At 39.8% G+C, this 22,209-nt stretch overlaps 1 protein-coding gene across 1 annotated transcript in view; it reads right to left on the reverse strand.

Annotated features, from left to right (window-relative positions):
- Positions 1–21,721, reverse strand: part of LOC140489029 (meiosis inhibitor protein 1-like) — a 54,391-nt gene extending 32,670 nt beyond the window's left edge. Inside the window, exons 1-5 of the mRNA XM_072588268.1 lie at positions 21,539–21,721; positions 16,407–16,575; positions 8,469–8,573; positions 1,625–1,735; positions 336–505 (exon numbers count right to left, since the gene is read on the reverse strand). Of these exons, the coding sequence (XP_072444369.1) occupies positions 336–505; positions 1,625–1,735; positions 8,469–8,573; positions 16,407–16,575; positions 21,539–21,721 (738 nt within the window). The remainder of the gene's footprint in view (positions 1–335; positions 506–1,624; positions 1,736–8,468; positions 8,574–16,406; positions 16,576–21,538) is intronic.
- Positions 21,722–22,209: the final 488 nt, after the last annotated feature.

Raw genomic sequence — 22,209 nt, forward strand, 5'->3', positions numbered from 1 at the left:
CTTCAAGATTACCTATTTAAAACAGATAGCAATATCGTTGAAACATAGGCTTTAGAATCTTGCTCCTAACTGCAGACTATAACTACACTATTAAAATCAACTATCTACATAGAAGATTCGATTCTATCCTATTTCATTCTAAATGTTTAGATCAACAATTTCATGGTTAACTGTTAACATAAAGGATGATTAAACATTTGAACAGTAGGAAATGTAAAAACTCTTTTAAACACACACACAAAATTAAAATACATTTAAGTAATCAATCTCACAACACATTCGAAAATAAGACTTCTATATTTTTGAGGAATTTTTAATTAATCTATACTACTCACCTCCGACTTACAGTTGGTCTGGCTTTGGACTAAAGAGCCTATTAATAACCAGACAGAACTAACCAGGTCATCAGGGAAACGTTCAAGAGTACACTGCTCTGACCAGCTCAGCTCTAAAATCTTCTCCAACAACTCCATCAGAGAGGAATTAGACAGCAACATAGATACAACTGTATAATTAATAATGAGTATATTTGAAGCCCACCTGAAATTAACACATTACATTCTTTTCCTTCATCTAAGTCAGTAATATAGATTGTGAATAGCTAAATCCTTGTATTAACAATAATTATACATATATATATATAAATGCGTATTTATATCTTTACCTTTTAAAATAATGACTGAAAATAAATATTTAAATGCAATTGATATTATGATTGATTCTGAAAAAGGTTGCCAGTGCCAGCCGTGTTGAATTTTTTTGGAGGGTTTTTCACAGTGAGGCATAGTGACATTTCACTCCATATGTTACCAAACCGACCTCATTGACTACCCCTATCTGCCCCCTTGGTATCCCTTTTGTTCAACTTTGACCCATCTTACCATGTGCCATTCCTGGAACAACTCACCACTCAGTGGATATCTGCCGAAAGACAGGCATCCCTTGCACTTGCCCTGTTTTTCAAAGTCTGCTGTGCATTCAGACAAGCATTGGCAATCTGATGTTGCCCCTCACTAGCAATTTAATGGCACAACAGCCAGAAAATCATTTTTGCTCATGGCACAGATACAGCATGGCTGATACTTTGTCACAGTGTGACATTAATTGTGTTATTGATATGTATATATATTCAGTATAGTTTGTTACAAGTTTGGGTTTCTAGTTTTTGAGCTAGCAACTGGTGGGTTTTCTCTGTATCTCAGGTTTCACAGTAATAGAAGCAGGAGTAGGTCATTTGACCTGTTGAGGATGCTCCGCCATTCATAAAGATCATGGCTGATCTTAAAGTTAATAGACACAAAACACAATAATGCATCATCTCTCATGTTTTCATATGTCTCAAAGTCTTCACAACGTTTGAAGTGATATTGGCAAATCTGAAACCAAGTGCAACTAAAAGACCATATAAATAATCCTTACTCTCACATTTGTAAAAATTCTAAAACATCAAACCCAGTGAGCCAAAGCAATAAAGGACACATGACATGTCAAGTATCGCTTATAAGTTGCTTTGTCAAGTGACACAAGAGGCCAAAACTCAGAAAGAGGACTTTGTATTGTTAACCCTGCAACTAAAACAGTAATTAAAAGTATATAATGCTCCAGATGTGCTTTGCTTAATTACCTCTGTTTCTGTTGTAGCCTGAGGTCTGCTTCAAACTGCAGTAAAAGATGTTTAAGGCAGGTTGGAGGAGTTCTGTGCTCAAGGCTTTGCATTTTCCTGCCAGGTTATTCACTTCAAGAACATAAACAAGCATTAATTTTTAAATTCAGTAACTCTCTTAGTTAACTAAGTGCTATAATATGTGCATATTATGCTAACATTAATTCTAGCCAAAGGATAGCAATGTCAGTGTACTCACTGTTACTGAAATATCTGATTTACATAAAACAGTTACATTTGGAAATGGATATGGCTATCACATGACATCTATATCATTGTAATTACAATAGTTCAATTTATTTTGCCCTATAGGAAATAACAACGCAATCTTTTACAATGAACTCAAGCGGCTATTGCTGCAGTAAATATAATAGTATTTCAGCATGAGTAACATCTCCCCCCTAAAAAAGACTGCAATTAGATCACAATCAGAACATTTTTATTGTGAAATGTTAATGATCAAAGGAGAAATCTTTGTCAGGATGGCTAAACCCCTCTGGTCTTTGCAACAAGAATAAGTAGCACAGAATTTAAGTGGCCAAACCTCATGCTAACTTTATTCCTTGTATGAATATACCCCCATGTCTTCTGAACATCAACAACTGAAAGCTTTCATATTTTTGACAGAATCTGCTTTTATACTCTAACAGCCATTCAATAATCTCACTTCCCCACAATATACTCCAATTGCAATCCTGTTGCTCACTCACATAATCTGAATATCTCTGTTTTCAAGCTCTTTGTGCCCTTCTTACAGCTTGTATTTCCAAATGACATTAACACATTACATTCTTTCCCTTCATCTCAGCCAGTAATATAGATTGTGAATAGCTAAATCCTTGTATTGATCCATGCAGCACTGCTCCAGTCACACCGTGCCAATTTGAGAAAGGCCCATTTATTCTTCCTGTCTGCTTTGTATCCATTGATCAATGCTCAATCCAAGCTTCTATAATAATAGATGTCAGTAGTTTCCGGATGACTCATATTAGGCTGACTGGCTTATAGTTCCCTATTTAGTATTTCTTGAATACATCTGCTAACTTCAAATCTTCTGGAATTATTTGAGAATCTAAGGAAGTTTGGAAATTCAAAGCCAGCCCACTCACTGTCTCTACAGCATATTGTTAAGATCTATAGAATGTGGCTGGGGACTTGTTATATTTTAGTTTCTCAAGTTTCTCCAGTACTTTTACAGTGCTGATATTAATTGCTTTGATTTACTCACAATTATTAGCCCCTAGGTTACCCCTTTATTCTGGTATACTGCTTGTGTCTTCTATTGTGAAGGCAGACACAAAGTAATTTTCAATATCTCTGTCATTTCCTCATTCCCCATGATAATTTATTCTGTCCCTGATTCCAAGAAATCAATACTTACTTTAGCTACTCCGTTTCTCTTTGATATATTTGTAAAAAAATCCATAAACTCTGTTGTTATTTCTGACATTTTACTTTCATTCTAATTATTGTTATTTTCTTCAACATTTGATGGTCATAGAGTCATACAGATGTACAGCACAGAAACAGACCCTTTGGTCCAATTCATGCATGCCAACCAGATATCTTAAATTATAACAGTCCCATTTCCAAGCACTTGGCTGATATCCTTCTAAATGCTTCCTATTCATATTCCTATCCAGATGCCTTTTAAACCTTGCAATTGTACTAGCCTCAACCACCTCCTCTGGCAGCTCATTCCATAAAGGTACCACCCTCTGTGTGAAAAAGTTGCCCGTTAGGTGCCTTTTAAATCTTTCCACTCTCACCTTAAACCAATGTTTTGGTTTCCCCTACCTTGGGAAAAAGACTTTGACAATTCAACCTATCCATGCCCCTCATGATTTTACAAACTTCTAAAAGGTCACCTCTCAGCCTCTGACACTCCAGGGAAAATAGCCATAGCCCATTCAGCCTCTCCCTATAGCTCAAACCCGCCAACCCTGGCAACATCTGTGTAAATCTTTCTGAACCCTTTCAAGTTTCACAACATTTTTCCCACAGCAGGGAGATCATTTTTTTAATTTCTAAAATAGTCTCAATTTAGTATTACTCTTTGCAAAACTATACACCTCTAGATTTAATCTAATAGCATCTATAAATTCCTTAGTAAAGAATGGATGGATCTTTCCCACAAGTTTGCTTGTCAATGGAATGTTTTTGATTGAGCATTTTGAATTGTTTCTTTTATGGTTTCCCACTGTTTATTTGCAGCCATATCCTTTGGTCTATTTATCTAATCAACTAGAGTCAGCTCCCTCTTCATATCCATGAATTGTTTCTGTGTAAGTTGAAGATTATTATGGTGATTAGAGTACATCATTTTCAAACTTAATGTGAAACTCAATTGTATTACGATCATGACTTCACAGTGGACGTCTTACAATGACATTAATAATTAACTCGGCCTCTTCACAATTTTAGATCTAAAGTAACTTTACCCTTAGTTGGTTCCATAATATATCGTTCCAGGAAACTGTCACAGAAGCTTTTTAAAACCTTCTTTGAAATTTGATTTGTCAAAACTAACTGAAGTTAGTTCCCATAATGATTACATCTGCTGTGGTACAAACTACGATAAATTATTGTTTAATGCTCTATCAAATGGTAAATAGCATTAGGGAACCTATTAACCACTCCCATGAATGTTTTCTACCCCTTGATATTCTCAACCTCTATCACAAGGATTTTATTTCCTGATTTTTGGAGCAAAGATCCTTCTTCACAGACGTTCTCATTTCATTCCTAATATCGGGGCTACTCTTCGTTTTCCATTCTGCCTTAGAAGAACTCACAGTGTTGCAGGTAGTTTATTGGCATAGATAGAGAATTGGCTACTGGACAGGAAACACAGTTGGGATTGCAATGATTGCAACAAGGTCAGCCAGGTGGACCTCATAGAATATGAATTACCTGATCGGGGCGATTAATCTGGTCTAATCAGGAAGCTCTGATTGACAGACAGAAACAGGAGTGTCAGAGGTTTTTCCCAACTCTGAAAGCTGGCTCTGAGGAAGCTGGAACAGAGTCAAGGACTCTCTGTATATGAATAAAGGGTGACTTGGTGACAAGATACTGGCTTCTGTGGAGTTATTTCTGGTTCTTTTTTAGGTGGGTGACCTGTGAGATTCCTCAGGGATCAATGCTGGGACTGCAAACGTTTATGATATGTTAATGACTTGGAGGAAGGAAGCAATTGTACTTCAGCCAAGTTTGTAGATGACACAAAAATGGTGGGAAAGTATGTTGCTAGAAGAATACAAAGGCTTACAAAGAGGTGATGACAAGTTAGTTAAGTGAGCAAAAAGTAGGCAAATGCAGTGTAATGTGGGAAAATGTAAAGTTGCTCACTTTGGAAGAGAAAACAAAAGAACAAAGTATTATTTAAGGTGAAAAAAACTGCAGAAAGCTACAACACAAAGATACTTGGGCATGAAACATAGAAAGCTAGCACACAGATGCAGGAAGTAATCAGGAAGGATAATGGAATGTTGGACCTTACTTCAAGGGAGTTAGAATTTAAGAGGAGGGAATTCTTTCTGAAACTGTATAGGGTGTTGATCAGACCGAGTGTGTAGCTTTTGCTCCTCTTTTAAAAAAAATGTCATTACATGCAGTTGAAAGAAGGTTCACTAGGATGATCCCTGTTATGGGGGGGGGATTGTCTTACGAGCAAAGGTTGTACAAGTTAGGACTCTACTCATTGAAATTTAGAAGATTGAGGTTCTTTCATTGAGATATGTAGGATTCTTACAGGGGTTTGATAGGTAAACACTGAGAGAATGTCTCCCTTCATGGGAGGATCCAGGACAAGACAGTATAGTCTCAGATCCAAGGGGCGCTAATTTAAGATAAGGAGAAATTTCTTCTGAGAGTTTGAGTCTTTGGAACTCCTTGCCACAGAGTTGTGCATATTTAAGACTGAGACCGACTGATTCCCAATCAGTCAGGGAATCAATGTTATTGGGAAAGGGCAGGAATATAAATGAGGAGTGTTGGAACAGCTATGATCCTATTGGATGGCAGAGCATTTTTGAGGGCTTGAACGGTCTACTCTTTCCTATTTCTTATGGTCTTGTGGTCTCTTTATGGAACATGTACACTGGAGTATTTATTTCCCAGGTTTGGTCATGTCTCTGTAATGGTGATTAGATCCAAACTATTCACCTTTATTTGTGCAATTAATTAACCTATCTTATTGTGGAAGCTCTGTTATTTCAGATAAAGCAAGTTCAATTAATTTTTATAACTATTCCTTGTATGGACATTACTCTCTAATTATCATCATTAAAGTCTCTATTCCTTCCTGTATCACTCTGCTTTCTTTATCACATCAATGCATTTTACTATCACCAATTTTGTTTGTCCTTCTAAATCTCCCTTCACCTGGATCCTCATCTCTTATATTAGTTTTTTTTTGGTGGTATACTTTTGTTTTTATGCTTTGTTCCTTCCAGTCACACTCTGGTTTCATGTACTCATATCTCAACCCCATTCTACTGCCTTATCCTTTGTTTTTAACTTTCTAAATCTCCCATCACTTGAACTCTTCTCACCACTTTTCAAAGCCCAGTCTACAGGATACTGGTCCCATCATAGTTCAGGTGAAAATTATGCAAAGAATATACCGGCCTAAAAACCCTGTAATGAGGCCAATTACCATGAATCAAAACCTACTTCTCTCATTGGCATTCAGCTCTCTGATATTTATTAAACGTATGCCAATTAGTTCATGGTTCACGTATACTTCTTAAATTCTCTCAAAGGATGTGGATGTCACTGGCAAAGCCAGTATTTATTGGCCATCTCCAACTTTTGTTGAGAAGGTGGTGATGAACCACTCAGGCTGCAGTGATGTTGACAAGCTAGTTCCAGTATATTGACTCAGCAACTTCACAGGAACAGAAATATAGTTCAAAATCTGGAAGATGCATGACCTACAGGGAAACTTATAAGTTTTGGTGTTCTCATGTATATGCTATCCATGTACATAAAGTGCTAGAGGTAGCAGATTTGAAAGGTAAATGAAGGCAGCTTGGTGGATTGTTGCAGTGCACCTTGTAGGTGATACACACTGCTATGATTATGCATAAATGATGAAAGGAATGAATAGGGCCCCAATCAAACAGACTGCCACGCAGGACTGAGATATGAAGACAAATTGACTAGGTTAGGATTGTTTTCACTGCAGCTCAGATGAAACTTGGGTGGGGGGGGGGGGGGGGGGGGGGGGGTGGAATATCGGGGACTTTTAAAATTCTAACAGGACTAGATAGGGTAAATGCAGAGAGGACGTTCCTGATGGTGGGTGTGTCCAGAACCAGGGCTCACTGTCTCAGGATTTGGGGTAGACCATTTAGGACTGAGGTGAGAAATAATTTCTTTACCCAAAGATTGGTGAGCCTGTGGAATTCACTACCTCAGGAAGTAGTCGATGCCAAAACATTGAATGTATTCAAGAGGCGGCCAGTTATAGCACTTGGGGCGAATGGGATCAAAGGTTATGGGGAGAAAGCAGGTTTAGGCTATTGAGTTGGATGATCAGCCATGGTCATGATGAATGGCGGAACTGGCCCATAGGCCTCCTCCTGCTTCTATCTTCTATGTTCTGAATGGTGTTGGGTTTCTTGTGAGTTGTTGGAGTTTCATTCATTCAGGAAACTGAGAGTATGCCATTAAACTCCTGATTTGTGCCTTGAAGATGAACAGGCTTTGGGGAGTCAGGAGGTGTAAACTGACTCACCATATAATTCCTAGCCTCTAAACTGCTTTGCAACCACCATGGCTGGTCCAGTTTAGTCCAGATCCTCATCACTGAGGATGGGAATATTTGGAGAACCTTCTCCTCCAGTTAGTTATTTACTTCTCCATCACCATTCATGAATAGATATGGCAGGACTATAGCGTTTAGATGTGATTTGTTGGCTTTTGGATCATTTTTTGCTCTATCGTGTGCTGCTTATGTTATTTGGCATGTAAGCAGCCTGTGTTACAGTTTCATTAGGACAAAATCCGAGAAAACCATTGGTCAGCAAGCCCAACCCTTTACTGACCCTTTAAAATGAGAATTGCATGTCTCTGGGTACTTTATTCCAGATTTGTTTAATTAACCTGGAGTGTTGGAGGCTGAGGGGTGACCTTATAGAGGTTTACAAAATTATGAGGGACATGGATAGGATAAATAGACAAAGTCTTTTCCCTGGGGTTGGGGAGTCCAGAACTAGAGGGCATAGGTTTAGGGTGAGAGGGGAAAGATATAAAAGAGACCTGAGGGGCAACTTTTTCACGCAGAGGGTGGTACGTGTACGGAATGAGCTACCAGAGGATGTGGTGGAGGCTGGTACAATTGCAACATGTAAGGCATTTGAATGGGTATACGAATAGGAAGGGTTTGGAGGGATATGGGCCGGGTGCTGGTCGGTGGGACTAGATTGGCTTGGGATATCTGGTTGACATGGACAGGTTGGACTGAAGGGTCTGTTTCCATGCTGTACATCACTATGACTCTATAACTGAATTTAAATTCCACACCTGCTATGGCAGTAAATGAACTCAGGTCCTTGGACCATTGTCCAGTCTTCTTAATTTTTAGTCTAGTGATGCAACCACTGTGCTGCTGTATGTAGAGCACAGGATGGACCAGAAAGTCATTCATGTTTGCCTATGATGTAGGCTTTTGAGAAATCAAGTTGACAGCAAGGTTCAAACAGTCTTAGAAAGCAGATGGTCTGACTAAATTACTCTCAAATTGGAGAAATGGATAAAAATATTCTTGACACAATCAGAACAATAATATTAATTATACCATGGTAGAGAAGTTTGAAATCAATACTGCCCATTTCCTCAAGATGTCCGATCTTTATCTGTATTAATGAAAGAAGGTCCAGTACTAAAGATAGATTCTTGTTTCCTGATTAACAGAGAAAATATTGATTATATGTAAATAAAACAAAAGAACTGCGGATGCTGGATTATATGTAAAGACTGGTAATTCTCAGATTATAATGCAACAATTAAAAATATAGAGTTCATGTTAGTAAACACAAATGATTAATCTGACTGTAGGGCTGCAGATAATGATTCCAATAATGGTTACAATGCACAATACAAATCAGAGCCCAAGAAAAGATGAAAACAGTGATTTTTTATGGCACTTTTGAGCAGGGTAGCCAACTATCCTAGAAGAAAATTAAGGGATGCTTTGGCATGGGACAAGCAGACTGCTGGGAGCAGAAGTGAAGGCTATGAAAATGGAAGAAATTGTGTCTTGGCATCTGACAAGTGGAGATGCAGGGTAACTACTTCAAACACAAGTCACAGGAAATCTGGGATGACTTTGCTTTCAGGCACTAAGGGACCTCTGAGTGTAACCTAAATATGGTTCTTAAGCTGAAATGTTAGTTTCGTCAGGTCTACTATAAGATGACATTTTTGTAAAGGAGTTCAGATCTGTAATAGGAACGGCCATCTGGAGGACCGTTAAGGGGCTGACCACTACCTAAATAGCCCTGCTAATACTCTTTGAAGGAAGCTGCATTTTGATGCATAGTTTAACCTAACATCCTCTCCCAAAAAGAACCAGCACATTGAGAGTAAGGAAGACATTGCAGATAATTTTCTGTCACTTGAACGTACATCACCTTTTGCTATTCACTGACATTTGAAAGAGACCTTTGAATCACATCAAAAGATTTCCTGGTTTAGAATATCAAGATTTCATCACAATTACCTGTTTAAAACAAATTCATTTATAAGGTGTGGATTTCCCTGGCTGGCCAGCATTTATTGGTTCTACCTAGTTGCCCTTCAGGAGGTGGTGAGCTGCATTCTTGAACAGCTGCAGGCCATATACTGTAGCTGACACACAATGCCCTTAGGGAGAGAATTCCAGGATTTTAACCCAGCAACAATAAATAACAATATATTCCTAAATCAGGACGCTTAGTGGTTTGGAGGGGAACTTGCAGTAGCGGTATTCCAAAGTATCTCGAGTCATAGAGATGTACAGCATGAAAACAGACCTGTCGGTCCAACTCGTCCATGCCGACCAGATATTGCAACCCAATCTAGTCACACCTGTCAGCACCTGGCCCATATCCCTGTAAACCCTTCCTATTCATTTACCCATCCAGATGCCTTTTAAATGTTGCAATTCTACCAGCCTCAACCACTTTCTCTGGTAGCTCATGCCACACACGCACCACCCTCTGCATGAAAAAGTTGCCCCTTAAGTCTCTTTTATATCTTTCCCTTCTCACTCTAAACCTATGCCCTCTTCCAACCCTGGCAACATCCTTGTAAATCTTTTCTGAACCCTTTCATGTTTCACAACATCTTTCCAATAGGAAGGAGACCAGAATTGCACACAATATTTCTAAAGTGGCCTAACCAATGTTCTGTACAGCCACAACATGACCTCCCAACTCCTGTACTCAATACTCTGACCAATAAAGGAAAATATACCAAATGCCTTCTTCACTACCCTATCTACCTGCAACTCCACTTTCAAAGAGCTATGGACCTGCACTCCAAGGTCTCTTTGTTCAGCAACGCTCCCTAGGACCTTACCATTAAGTGTGCAAGTTCTGCTAAGATTTGTTTTCCCAATATGCAGCACCTTGCAGTTATCTGAATTAAACTCCATTTTCCCACCCCTCAGCCCTTTGGCCCATCTGATTAAGATCCCGTTGTAATCTGATATAACTTCTTCGCTGTCCACTACCCCTCCAATTTTGGTGTCATCTGAAAACTTACTAATTATGCCTCTTATGCACACATCATCATTTATATAAACAATGAAAACTAATGGACCAGTACCAATCCTTGTGGCACTCCACAGGTCACAGGCTTCCAGTCTGAAAAACAACCCTCCACCACCATCCTCTGTATTCTACCTTTGAGCCAGGTCTATATCCAAGTGGCTTGTTCCCCCTCTTTACATGAGATATAATCTCGCTAACCAGTATCCCATGGGGATCCTTGTCAAAATTGCCTGCCTTTATCCTTCCAAATGGAAATGGTCGTGGGTTTGGATGGTGGTGTCTAAGGCTCTTTGGTGAATTTCTACAGTGCTGTTACTGAACATAAGTGGTGAAGGGAATAGATGTTTGTGGATGTGATGACAATCAAGAGGTATGCATCCAAGCAGTATCAAGCCTCTTGAGTGTTATTGGAGCCACACCATCCAGGCAAGTGGAGAGTATTCCACCACATTCCTGATTTTATTCTTGAAATTCTCTTCAGACTTCACTGAAAAAAATAAGATCGCTGTGCTATTCTGTTTCATTGGAGGCCTTTTTGCAGTCACCAGGAGAAAATGAGAAATTAGGGTCTCCCTTTGTCTACAGGAAGAACAGGAAGGGGACAGTATAGGTTCATGCTGAAGACTGGGTTAGAAGGCTGAATATTATAGCACATCCCTTCTCTTCCTGAACACCTCCATCAGGATTGCCAGTGCCATGTCTTAAAACATGCGCTCCACCTCATTCACTCTGGGTCACCATGAAACCTGCTCCACCAGCACAGTACACACTTTGTATATATTGTATAAAGCAAAACGTGTCTAAAAGTTTTGCAAACACCTTTTTTAATACTTCCGGGTAACTTTAAATTATTGTAATTGGCAATTCAGACACATTTTGTGTTAAAACTTAACTGTGAAACAGGTATGCCTTATCAGCATGATATCCATTTCACACCTGTTCTTTAAATTTAGCATGTTTATCCTTTTACAGAAGTAACACTCCTTCTTTTAAATCACTGCAGATTATTCAATGTTTACAATATTGTGTTTTACTCATTTCCAATTTTTGTTCTGCAATAATTCTCATTGAAATGGACGACATTTTGGTGTCATCTGCAAACTTACTAACTGTACCTCTTATGCTCACATCCAAATCATTTATGTAAATGACAAAAAGTAGAGGACCAAGCACCGATCCTTGTGGCACTCCACTGGTCACAGGCCTCCAGTCTGAAAAACAACCCTCTACCACCACCCTCTGTCTTCTACCTTTGAGCCAGTTCTGTATCCAAATGGCTAGTTCTCCCTGCATTCCATGAGATCTAACCTTGCTAATCAGTCTCCCATGAGGAACCTTGTCGAACGCCTTACTGAAGTCCATATAGATCACATCTACTGTTCTGCCCTCATCAAGCGTCTTTGTTACTTCTTCAAAAAACTCAATCAAGTTTGTGAGACATGACTTCCCACGCACAAAGCCATGTTGACTATCCCAAATCAGTCCTTGCCTTTCCAAATACATGTACATCCTGTCCCTCAGGATTCCCTCCAACAACTTGCCCACCACCAAGGTCAGGCTCACCAGTCTATAGTTCCCTGGCTTGTCTTTACCGCCCTTCTTAAACAGTGGCACCACGTTTGCCAACTTCTAGTCTTCCGGCACCTCACCTGTGATTATCATTGATACAAATATCTCATAAAGAAAAATAAAAAATAAAATTAGTAATAAACAAATAAATAATACAACTCAGCGTAGCAAAATATTAGTTCTCTATCTTCGAGAGCATTAACCAATAGACATTCATGAATTCACAATTCTTCCTCTCTGGATACCAGCTTTGTAGACAAGATCATCATGGCTATATAAAAGCCCTTATTAGAGTGGCAGATAAGTCTGTTTCTAGGGAAGCCAAAAAGGGCTCTCATGTCTTATAAAAAAACCTCTGTTTTTTGGTGCACTGTACTTGTGAGAAAGTCCAAAGGAATATGCTGCATGACTAACCTACGCCAACCCAACAGACCTGGAGGGTTTTCAGACACCCAACAGAACAGAATATTTTTCCTCGCACAAAAAGTACAGATATTAAAAGGCTTATTCCTATGTGCATCTGTAGGGTACCCTGGGTAGGCCCAGGAGAAGAAAGACCGGGTCTATCTCCAAATTCAGTCCCTAGGATTCTCTCAATCGTGCCTACAACAGCGCTCCAATATGTGCGAAGCCTGAGTCAGGACCACAAACAATGAGCAAGAATGACTGTAGCCATTCTACATTTGAAATGGGTGGCATGGTGGTTCAATGGTTAGCAATGCTGCCTCACAGCGCCAGGGACCTGGGTTCGATTCCAGCCTCAGGCGACTGTCTGTGTGGAGTTTGCACATTCTCCCCGTGTCTGTGTGGGTTTCCTCCAGGTGTTCCGGTTTATGCCCACAGTTCAAAGATGTGCAGGTCAGGTGAGTTGGCCATGCTAAATTGCCCATAGTGTTACGTGCTTTGGTCAGAAGAAAATGGGTCTGGGTGGGTTACTCTTCAGAGGGTTGGTGTGGACTTGTTGAGCCGAAGGGCCTGTTTCCACACTATTGGGAATCTAATCTAAAAAAAATATTGAGAACACTCCTACTTTGAATTTCAAGGGGCGAGTATGGAACTCTAAGTAGACCAAAGTGCTGTGATCCTCTGTAGCTTAGCCACCGAGATCCTTTCTAAATATGCCCTCTCAAATGCTGCTGCTCTTCCTTCTGCCACTTCCTACTGGCAGAGTAAGAAATAATTATCCCCTGCATAAGCCTTAGCAGTTTCCCCAAAGGTGGATGGATTACTGGCTGAATCTGAATTAATGAATAAGAAAGATCTGAATCCATTAGAGAAATACTCAATGAACTTACTGTCTTTAAGGATAAAGGGATCCATTTGCCAGTGTCTCGACCCTGTTATACTGCCCCTAACCTTAAGCAATACATACACTGCTGCATGATCAGAGATGGTGATATTCCCAATTGTGCAAGATGCTACCAAATCTAAGAGTGCTGTAGGGGTAAGGAAGAGATCGATCCTAGTATGGCACTTATGCAGTTTAGAAAAGAAAGTAAAATCCTTACCCATGGGGTGGAGCCATTTCCAGGCATCCATCAGCCCGAGTTCAGACCACAAATCAACTAGTTGCTTAGATTGCAAAGAGAGTATTGGGGGACCCTTGGAAATTCTGTCTACTCTGGAATCCAAAAGACAATTAAAATCTTCCCCTATGATAATGTGCTGAGATGCAAGGTTACTCAGTTTGGGAAATGCATTTACTAGGAGGTTAAGGGGGTGTGCCAGGGCACAATAAATATTCAAAATATCATATTCTTCCTCCATGTATCAAAACTTTGAGGATTATGAACCCCTAGTGAATGTCCTTAATACAATCTAGTAGTTTAAATGGAAGATTCTTCCTAATAAGTATGGCCACTCCCCTATTCCTAGCATTAAAAAATGAGAAATAAATCTATGAAACCCACGCTGCTGCAATTTTATATGTTCCTTGTCACCAAGGTGCATCTCCTGTAGTAGGACGATATCCACCCTCTCCTTAAGACTAAAAAGTACCTTCGTCCTCTTGACTGATGAATGGCTTCCCTTAATGCTCCAGGTACACCATTTAAGCACATCATTAGCCCTAACACTCTATAACAACATTTGAACTCCAGAGGGGAAGAACTCGAAATACAAGTCGCTGAGCACCAATGAAAAAAGACTCATAGAGCCTAAAACTGCACAAACTAAAACTACTACAGCTAACAAATGCCCAAAACTTTCAAAAACTATGTACATAAAAAAACACAAAACAAAACAAAATATAAGGTGCCAATGGCACTCAATGGGGGAACTTAACTCTTGCCCACTGGGGGGCGCTTACACATTTCAAACTTTATCTTCTGCCCCGCTACCAATATGGCAACCAGGGTAATTAAACACTAAAACCGGGCTTGAACTGCTCTTAAATATGCATTCAGCCATCACCACCTCCTTCATCATTCCCTCTAGCTTGAGCCGCAACCCAGACTCAAGCAAAAAAAGAGAGCAAATAATAATGCTAACAAAGAAAAAATTAAAAGTAAGTACTCCACCCACCCCCAACTATAATTTAACATTGGTAAGTATTAGAAAAATCCAACAAAGTTTCTTTAAGAGAAAAACACATGCTTGTCTATACACATTAAACCATCCAGCTGACTTCAGTGTGTCCACAACATTTCTTGCTCTCCCCGGAGAGTCAAATGAGTGCATGGATCCATTAGAAACAATACGGAGCACTATTGGATACCTTAGGGAATACTGAATACCGAGTTCTTTTAGCCTTCTCTCGATATCATCAAAAGACTTCCTTTTCCGAATCACTGCCACTGAATAATCCTGGAAGAACATAATCCTGAAGCTCTCGTAAATTAAAGCCTTCGTCCCCTGGGTTCTGGATGCATCCACAACTCTTTGTTTGTCCCCGTAACTATGGAACTGTATAAGGACAGGGCGAGGCCACTGGCCTGAATCTGATCCTTGCACACTGTAACCCATTGAGCTCTCTCAATCTTCACCTGCCCTGCTGCAGCTTCCATTTGAAGGAATAGCGGCAACCAGCTCTCAGAAAAAAAATTCACTGGCTGATCGCCTTCTGTCCCCTCTGGCAGACCAACAAGGTGAATATTCTTCTGCCTACTCCTGTTCGAGGTTGTTGACTTGTTCGGCTAAAGTACAAATCTGTTTTTCAAGGGCTTGGATCCCTCCTTCGAAGAATCACTCACAGTCTATGCCTCTGTGGTTCGGTACTCGACCTCATCCATTCTTTTACGAAGGCCTTTAAGTTGCTGCTTATGTTTTTGAAGCACAGCTGAATGCGGGTCCAGTCTACTTTTGAACATTTTTTTAATCTTAGTTTTGATTGTGGCTTTGATCTTCGATAACTTTGCAAATTCCTAGACCAGGGCCTGGTAAGTAATCAGGTCCTTAGAGGTAGTGGAGGGAGTCACAGCCGAGCCTGCAGGTGTGCTCAATGCTTCTGGCAGGAGTTCTGAGTGTTAGGACTTTTTCGATCCTTTGCCATGCTTTGTCATCTCCACTCAACAAAACACGGTAAGTAATGATTCTATAGCTCTTTTAGAGTTGGATTTTAAGTAGATAACTTAGGTGGGGTGGGTAGAGCACTGCTTTGCCTGTGCTGTGATGCAGAGCTCAGCAAAGCAGACCATTCAGATCGCTGCCATTGGATTCCCCCAAAATATAATCTTTAATTTGAATTCTGACAATAATGTAATAATTTAATATGGTCCATATTATTTTACATAAATCTTTTGGCATTATTATATGTCCAAAAATGAGTAACATTGACAGTTACCATTGATACAACAAGTATAACATGAATAGCTAAAAATATATTTTACACTACATTTTTCAAATTATATTCAGATCATGCATTATTCAACACTGAGTTAATTACTTTTATTCCCTTCTGTCTTTGATTCATAACTTCCCAAACTGACCAAGCTCCCTAAGTTTCCAGATCAAAGGTCTTTCTCAAGGAGTTCTTTCAAGGCCTTCCTTCCAGTAAATGAGCAAGGAAACCTTCTCTGCTCATATGTAGCCTCAGACAATCCTTTCCATTAATTTGCTACCAATTAATTAAAGTCTTGTGAAATAGATGCATTTGAATGTTTAATCTGACGACTGGTTTAATGTAAGTTTTAATTCAACAATAACTGAAAGGTAATTGACTAAAATGTTCTTAATGAATAGGCAAGAGTTAAAGGTTACTATTCATACACATAGACTCACAAATTCTTAGCATTGGCCTATACCTGTATTTACCTATTATTTACTTATCGATGCTATTTAACTATGTGATCTGCCTGTATTGCTCGCAATACAAAGCCTTTCACTGTGCCTCGGTACACGTGACAATAAATTCAATTCAATTCAATTTAATATCTGACTTACCTTCCAGAACCCGTACATCTGTTGTGGCTTACCTTTGGAAGGCTGTGCATTGTTTTCTATTGTGAACTTTTGTAATATTTGCAACAGTAGCGGTCGAAGTAGGTCAGAAGTCAGAACAATATTGCTACTACTCCTCAGGAAAAATTTCAGTGTCACCAATGCTTTGTAAGCCAATTCCATTTCTTCAATGTGGACCATATCCTATCATAAAAGATATAATGTAATGATTTGAACTGAATACTTGGCTGTAACTTGAAAAATTGTGACATGTTTTTCTCAATCCAATCTTCTATATAATTTCAATGAAAAGCATTAATGTTGAATCTTTGTGAATCATTCATGGATAGGCACAGTGGATTAAATCTTGTATGCTATGTCATAATTACAGCAATGTACAAAGTATCCAGCTTGTGTTGGAATGTAAAAACTCTTACCAATTAGATTAGATTACTGCTCTCAGACTTCATTGAATTGAGTCACTTATGATTATATATTCAGGACATAATTTGTACCATTGATACTAAAGAAAGCAATATGCAGATTTTAATGTGTTTGACAGAGATCCCACCTAGTAGTTATAAACCTGGTGATAATCCTGTGCTCTTTCTCCCTAGCAGGCTCTATGGACTTAGCTGGACACTGTTGGGCTTCCCACGCCTCAGTAAGTCAGTAATCTCGCCTAAGAACTGCCAGTCCTCATAGAATATCAGTTCCTTGATTGGACCAGATTAACAGTTTCAATCAGGGAGCCCTGGCTGACAGATAAAAAGAGGAGGGTCAGAGATTCTGGTACTCTGGTAGCTGACTCTGAAGAGCCAACACTATAGGCAAGGGCTGTTCATGTGTAAATAAAGGGTGACTTGGTGATGGGATACAAGCTTCTGTGGAGTTATGTCACTGGCGGCGAGAGTAAAACACCATCCTGAAGAAAACCGAACCTAACAGTTGTCTAAGTGTTGGGATAAGCAATTCTAACATCATGCCTTTGTTTGAGAAGCTTGACTCATTCAACCCTACTATCTAAGACTCGGCCTATTATGTGAAAAGATTTTGTTATTCTTTCCAGGCAAATGGCATTGTATGTGGGATTAATGATATAACCATGCAAAAGTACCCAGTAGCTAAAGCCCAATTGGACTTCAAACAGGCACTGCAACTGGCTTGATCATTGGAAAATGTGGCAAGAGTTGCAGGGTATTCCAATTGATACCTTTGCCAGTCTGACTGAGCTTGGGAAACACCACTTGAGTAAAGGCAATTGCATGGTCTCACTCAGGACATATCCTGTTCAGAGGGATTCTAGGTCAGCACACAGCAAAGCCCCAAAACAAAGCCAAGATTTGATGAAAGTTAAAATTTTCTTCAGGATCCTGGCTGATAAACAATCATAGTTGCGTCTGGTATGTGGACTCGAGACAGCCAAAGAATCCTACTAGACTTAAATGAGTAAGATAATTCTGGTATCCAAGGAGAGTTTCCTGGAAAGTCTGAGTAAGAGAACTCATAGGCTAGTATCCAGGAGAGTTCGTACCCTAGAAAGTCCACTTACATCTGGTTTGGAACAGTTAAGTTGCTTAGCAACATCCAAATCAGAACCAACCAAAAAAAAATCTGGCTAAATGGTCATCAATATCAAGTGTGTTTGCACAAGACCTTGGCTAGGCCAAGAACATATATCAGGAAACATTTATAGATTAAAGCTACAACTTCAGTTCATGTCTAGTATGAACAGCAGCTGGTGCAATTACCACTGATTGTAGTAAAAGACTTGGGCCTGAGCTTGATGGGGCAAAATTGGTTGAGAGAGGTTCACCCTGATTGTCTCAACATTTTTCAATTAGAAAATGGCTGCTTAAGTGTAGTCCTAATTAAATACCTGGAAGTCTTTCAGGAAGGTGTGGGGACGATCAAAGGAGCCATGGCCATCCTGCATGTTGACCAGGAAGTAATTCTATGATTCTGCAAGGCCCACCCAGTGTCATTTGCCTCACGAGCAAAAGTAGAGGCAGCAAGCAGAAGGCTGGGAAGTAAAGGAATTATCAAACCAGTCCAATTTGTGGAATGGGCAGCATAGGTCGAACCAATTTTGAAGCCCGACAGGTCGGTTCGCTTTTTTGCGGATCTTAAACAAATGATAAAACTACCTTTTGCAACTGGATAAATAGTTAATCCCTTGGATAGAGGATTTACATGAAAAGCTGACCATGGGGCTTTCCTTCATGAAGCTGGATATGAGACACACTTACTTGCAATTGTATCTAGATTAGGATTCCCATAAGTATGCTACAAATAATACCCATAAGGGCTTGTACCAATATATGAGTCTGGTGTTCAGTGTATTGTCAGCCTGTTCAATTTTGCAGCAGACGATGGAGAATATTTTGCAAGGTCTACCCCAGGTTGCCATTTATCTAGGTGACATTCTAATAACATTGTAAACTAATAAAGAACACTTAGAGAACTTACATATAGTCCTAAAGCATTTTTCCAAGGCGGTTGTAAGTCTTAGAAAGGAAAAAGGTGTTCCGGGCCCACAAGTGACCTACTTGGGCTAGAGTCAACAAGATCAGGTTACACCCATTGGAAGATAAAGTGAGAGCGATCATAGGTGCGCCAGTTCCCATATTTGTACTGGAGTTTAGGTTTATCCTTTGGCTGGTAAATTATTTTGGAAAGTTCATACATAACCTGGCCTCCATCCTGGTACTTCTGTATCAATTTCTAAAAAAGGGTTAGCTTTCGAAATAGTTGTGTAGCTAAGCCATAGCCTTCGGGGAAGTGAAGAAAAATCCTCTCAGGTGTTAGCACACTATGATCCCAAGCGAGATTTAGTATTGACATGTGATGCCTCCCTGTATCGCATTGGTGGTATCACCTCATAATTGGCCCAATGGAGAGGAACGCCCAATAGCATATGCATCCAGGACTTTGGCTATTGCAAAGTGTAAATTCGCACAGATGGAGAAAAAAGGATTGGTGGTCTTAGTCGGAGTCAGGACGTTCCACCAATACCTTGAAAATTCGTGATAGACATGGACCACAAACTCCGACTTGGCCTACTTAAAGAGGGCAAGGCAGTGCCATCCATAGATTTAGTCCCGCATTCAGCAGCGGGCTCTAATACGACGTGCTTATAATTGTAAGTTAGAATACAGTCCAGGAGGATGCATTGAACCACCTGCAGATGCATTGAACCACCTCTCATTAGCAGATACACCACTGATGGTACCCCAACGGAACAGTCTGTAACAATATTAAATTTTCTGGACGTGCTCTCAATATCAGCTGATAATATCAGAGTTTGGCCAGAAGTTATTGATGGTGACCAGGACTGGACGCAGATATGGCCATGTTGGTGGACAGTGCTCAGAGTGCTAGTAAGGACAAAAATTATAGCAGCAACTCCCCCACATCCCTGGAAATGGCCGGGTAAACTTTAGACTTAACTGCATGTCTATTATGCAGGTCCTCTCATGGGCTCAATGTTTTTAGTCATTATACACACCTATGTAAAGTGGTTGAATGTGCATAAGGTCCATTTGTCAAACATGGGAACAATGACAGAAAAACTGCATGCATCTTTTTCAACACATGGAGTCCGGGAAGTGTTGGTCACAGATAATGGGCCATCATTTACCAGTAGAGAGAGATAGTGAGAGAGAGTGAGAGAAGTGTGCCCTGCCCCTTGGAACAGTCAGAAAGGCTACTGGAACCTGTGGATTCATCCTCTCCATCAAGCATGGATGAGTCATCTGAATTAGAGATGAAGCTACCTCAACACCTTTGCTGCCTGAAGAGGAATGCAATTCTGGCTCCTGGCGCAAGAGGAAAGTTTCTATACATTACACATCACCTGCATCGGAAGCCAAGTCAAAGGAACCAGATCCAGTGCTAAAATGTCTTATAAGGCTGTGCAAGAAAAAGCACCGGCCTTTGTCCTCAGACTCAGAGAGGGAGGGATGTAGTGATTGTAATGGGGTCAGCCAGTCGGACCTCATTGTATTTGAGTTCACTGATTGGGTCTCATCAGGGAGCCCTGGCTTAAAGATAAAAAGAGGAGGAACAGAAATTCTAGCACTCTGACAGCGGACTCTGAAGAGGCAATACGAAAGGTAAGGACTGTTCATGTGTAAATAAAGGGTGACTTGACGACAGGATACCGGCCTCTGTGGAGTCACTTCAGCAGCCATTGTGGCTGTTGAACACACTTGGGGTTACCTTGAGGATCACCCATGGATCTTTAAAAAGACATATGGTGGTTCCCCTTATAGGCTGCAGATAAACCTAGCAGGATTTGATTTGATTTATTATTGTTACATGTACCCACATATAGGGGAAAAGTTTTGTTTTGTGTGCAGTACAAGTAGATCATATTTTACAAGCATCACAGGATTAAACAGAGCAGGGAATTCAAAGATAGCAAGATCAACATTAGATTTGAAATCTGAGAGGTTCATTCAGAAGTCTAATAACAGTGGGCAAGAAGCTGTTTTTAAACCTGTGGTCAAGTGACTTTCTCCAAATCTTAAGTCTCATCATCCTGCACCCAGATTCCACTGCTTCATGGAGGTCATGCCAATATACCTAAGGATCTATAGATCAAGAATCAGCCTATTTAGTTACATAACTAAATAGGACGCTAGGTAGTTGTTATCCTTGAATCAAGGGACAATAGATGACAAAAAATAAGGAACAATTTTACGGAGTAGTATTGGTAAGCTCCTCACACTCACTTCTACTGAAGCCAGCCAGTGCACTGACAGACAACAGTATGCAGCAGGATAGCTCAAGGACCAACAGAGAAGACTCAAGGACTGTCATAAAGAGCTTATGGGTTCTTGGACGTGGAACTGGAAATCCTGATTGAGCATAGAGTAAGGAAGGAGCTCCGTGATGGTAAAGGTTCACAAGTAGAATTGCCTTTCTGATCTCACTGTGAGTTAATGAGATTTTAGTTCCTGTCTGATATTGGATTTGTCCAGAAATCATAATCCTGATTGTAATTCAGTTACACTTACATCTGAATATTGAGGCACGCAAAACAAACAAGGAATTCTCTGGCAGTGTAATTTCTTATACCAAACATTAGTTTTAAGCTTGTGGCCATGTAAAAGTATTTTTAATTTTCACCTAATTAGCAGTAATTACATGGAATATTACTTACCAGCAGAATAAGGAGTACATTAGGATTTCCTTGGATAATATTCATCATGCAATTTGCATCACTCTGTAGATTAGGAACCAGATTTTCATCCTCAAAACAGCTGATATCAACATGAGCAAACCAGCACTTCAAGACAAAGTGACCAAATTTATCTGTCAACTCTGGGTAGTGGAAAAAGAACATCAGCACGAGAGGGTGGCAACTATATACAGAGGAGAAATTGGATATGCCATCCAGGAGATTACAAATGGAGTTTAATGACACCTAAAAGATATAGAAAATAGATTAGAATTATTTGATAATTTATGTATCTCAAATAATGAATTTCCATTTATCATACTAGACAACTATGTTAGATTATTAATTTAGCATCCCACTAAGGACAGTTTTCTTTGGTAGGATCGTTCAGTAAGAACACTGTTCAGTCTGCCAAATTCATTTTGCAGTGGACTCCTATATTTGGCAGATTATGATGTATTTTGTCTGTCATCCTGGACTAGGTTGAACCCGGCTTCTAAAACTGAAAGAGCATGTTAATTCAATTCAATACCCAGATAATTTTTTTTTTACAATGATGGAGGTATTTTAGCAACAAAACAAGAAAATTTTAGTTTCAAGAAGAGACAAAAGTTTGCTCAGAATCTTGACCCAAATTCTTCTCCATCCTGCCT

The sequence above is a fragment of the Chiloscyllium punctatum genome, chromosome 18 (assembly GCF_047496795.1).
Source record: "Chiloscyllium punctatum isolate Juve2018m chromosome 18, sChiPun1.3, whole genome shotgun sequence".
Lineage (NCBI taxonomy): Eukaryota > Metazoa > Chordata > Chondrichthyes > Orectolobiformes > Hemiscylliidae > Chiloscyllium > Chiloscyllium punctatum.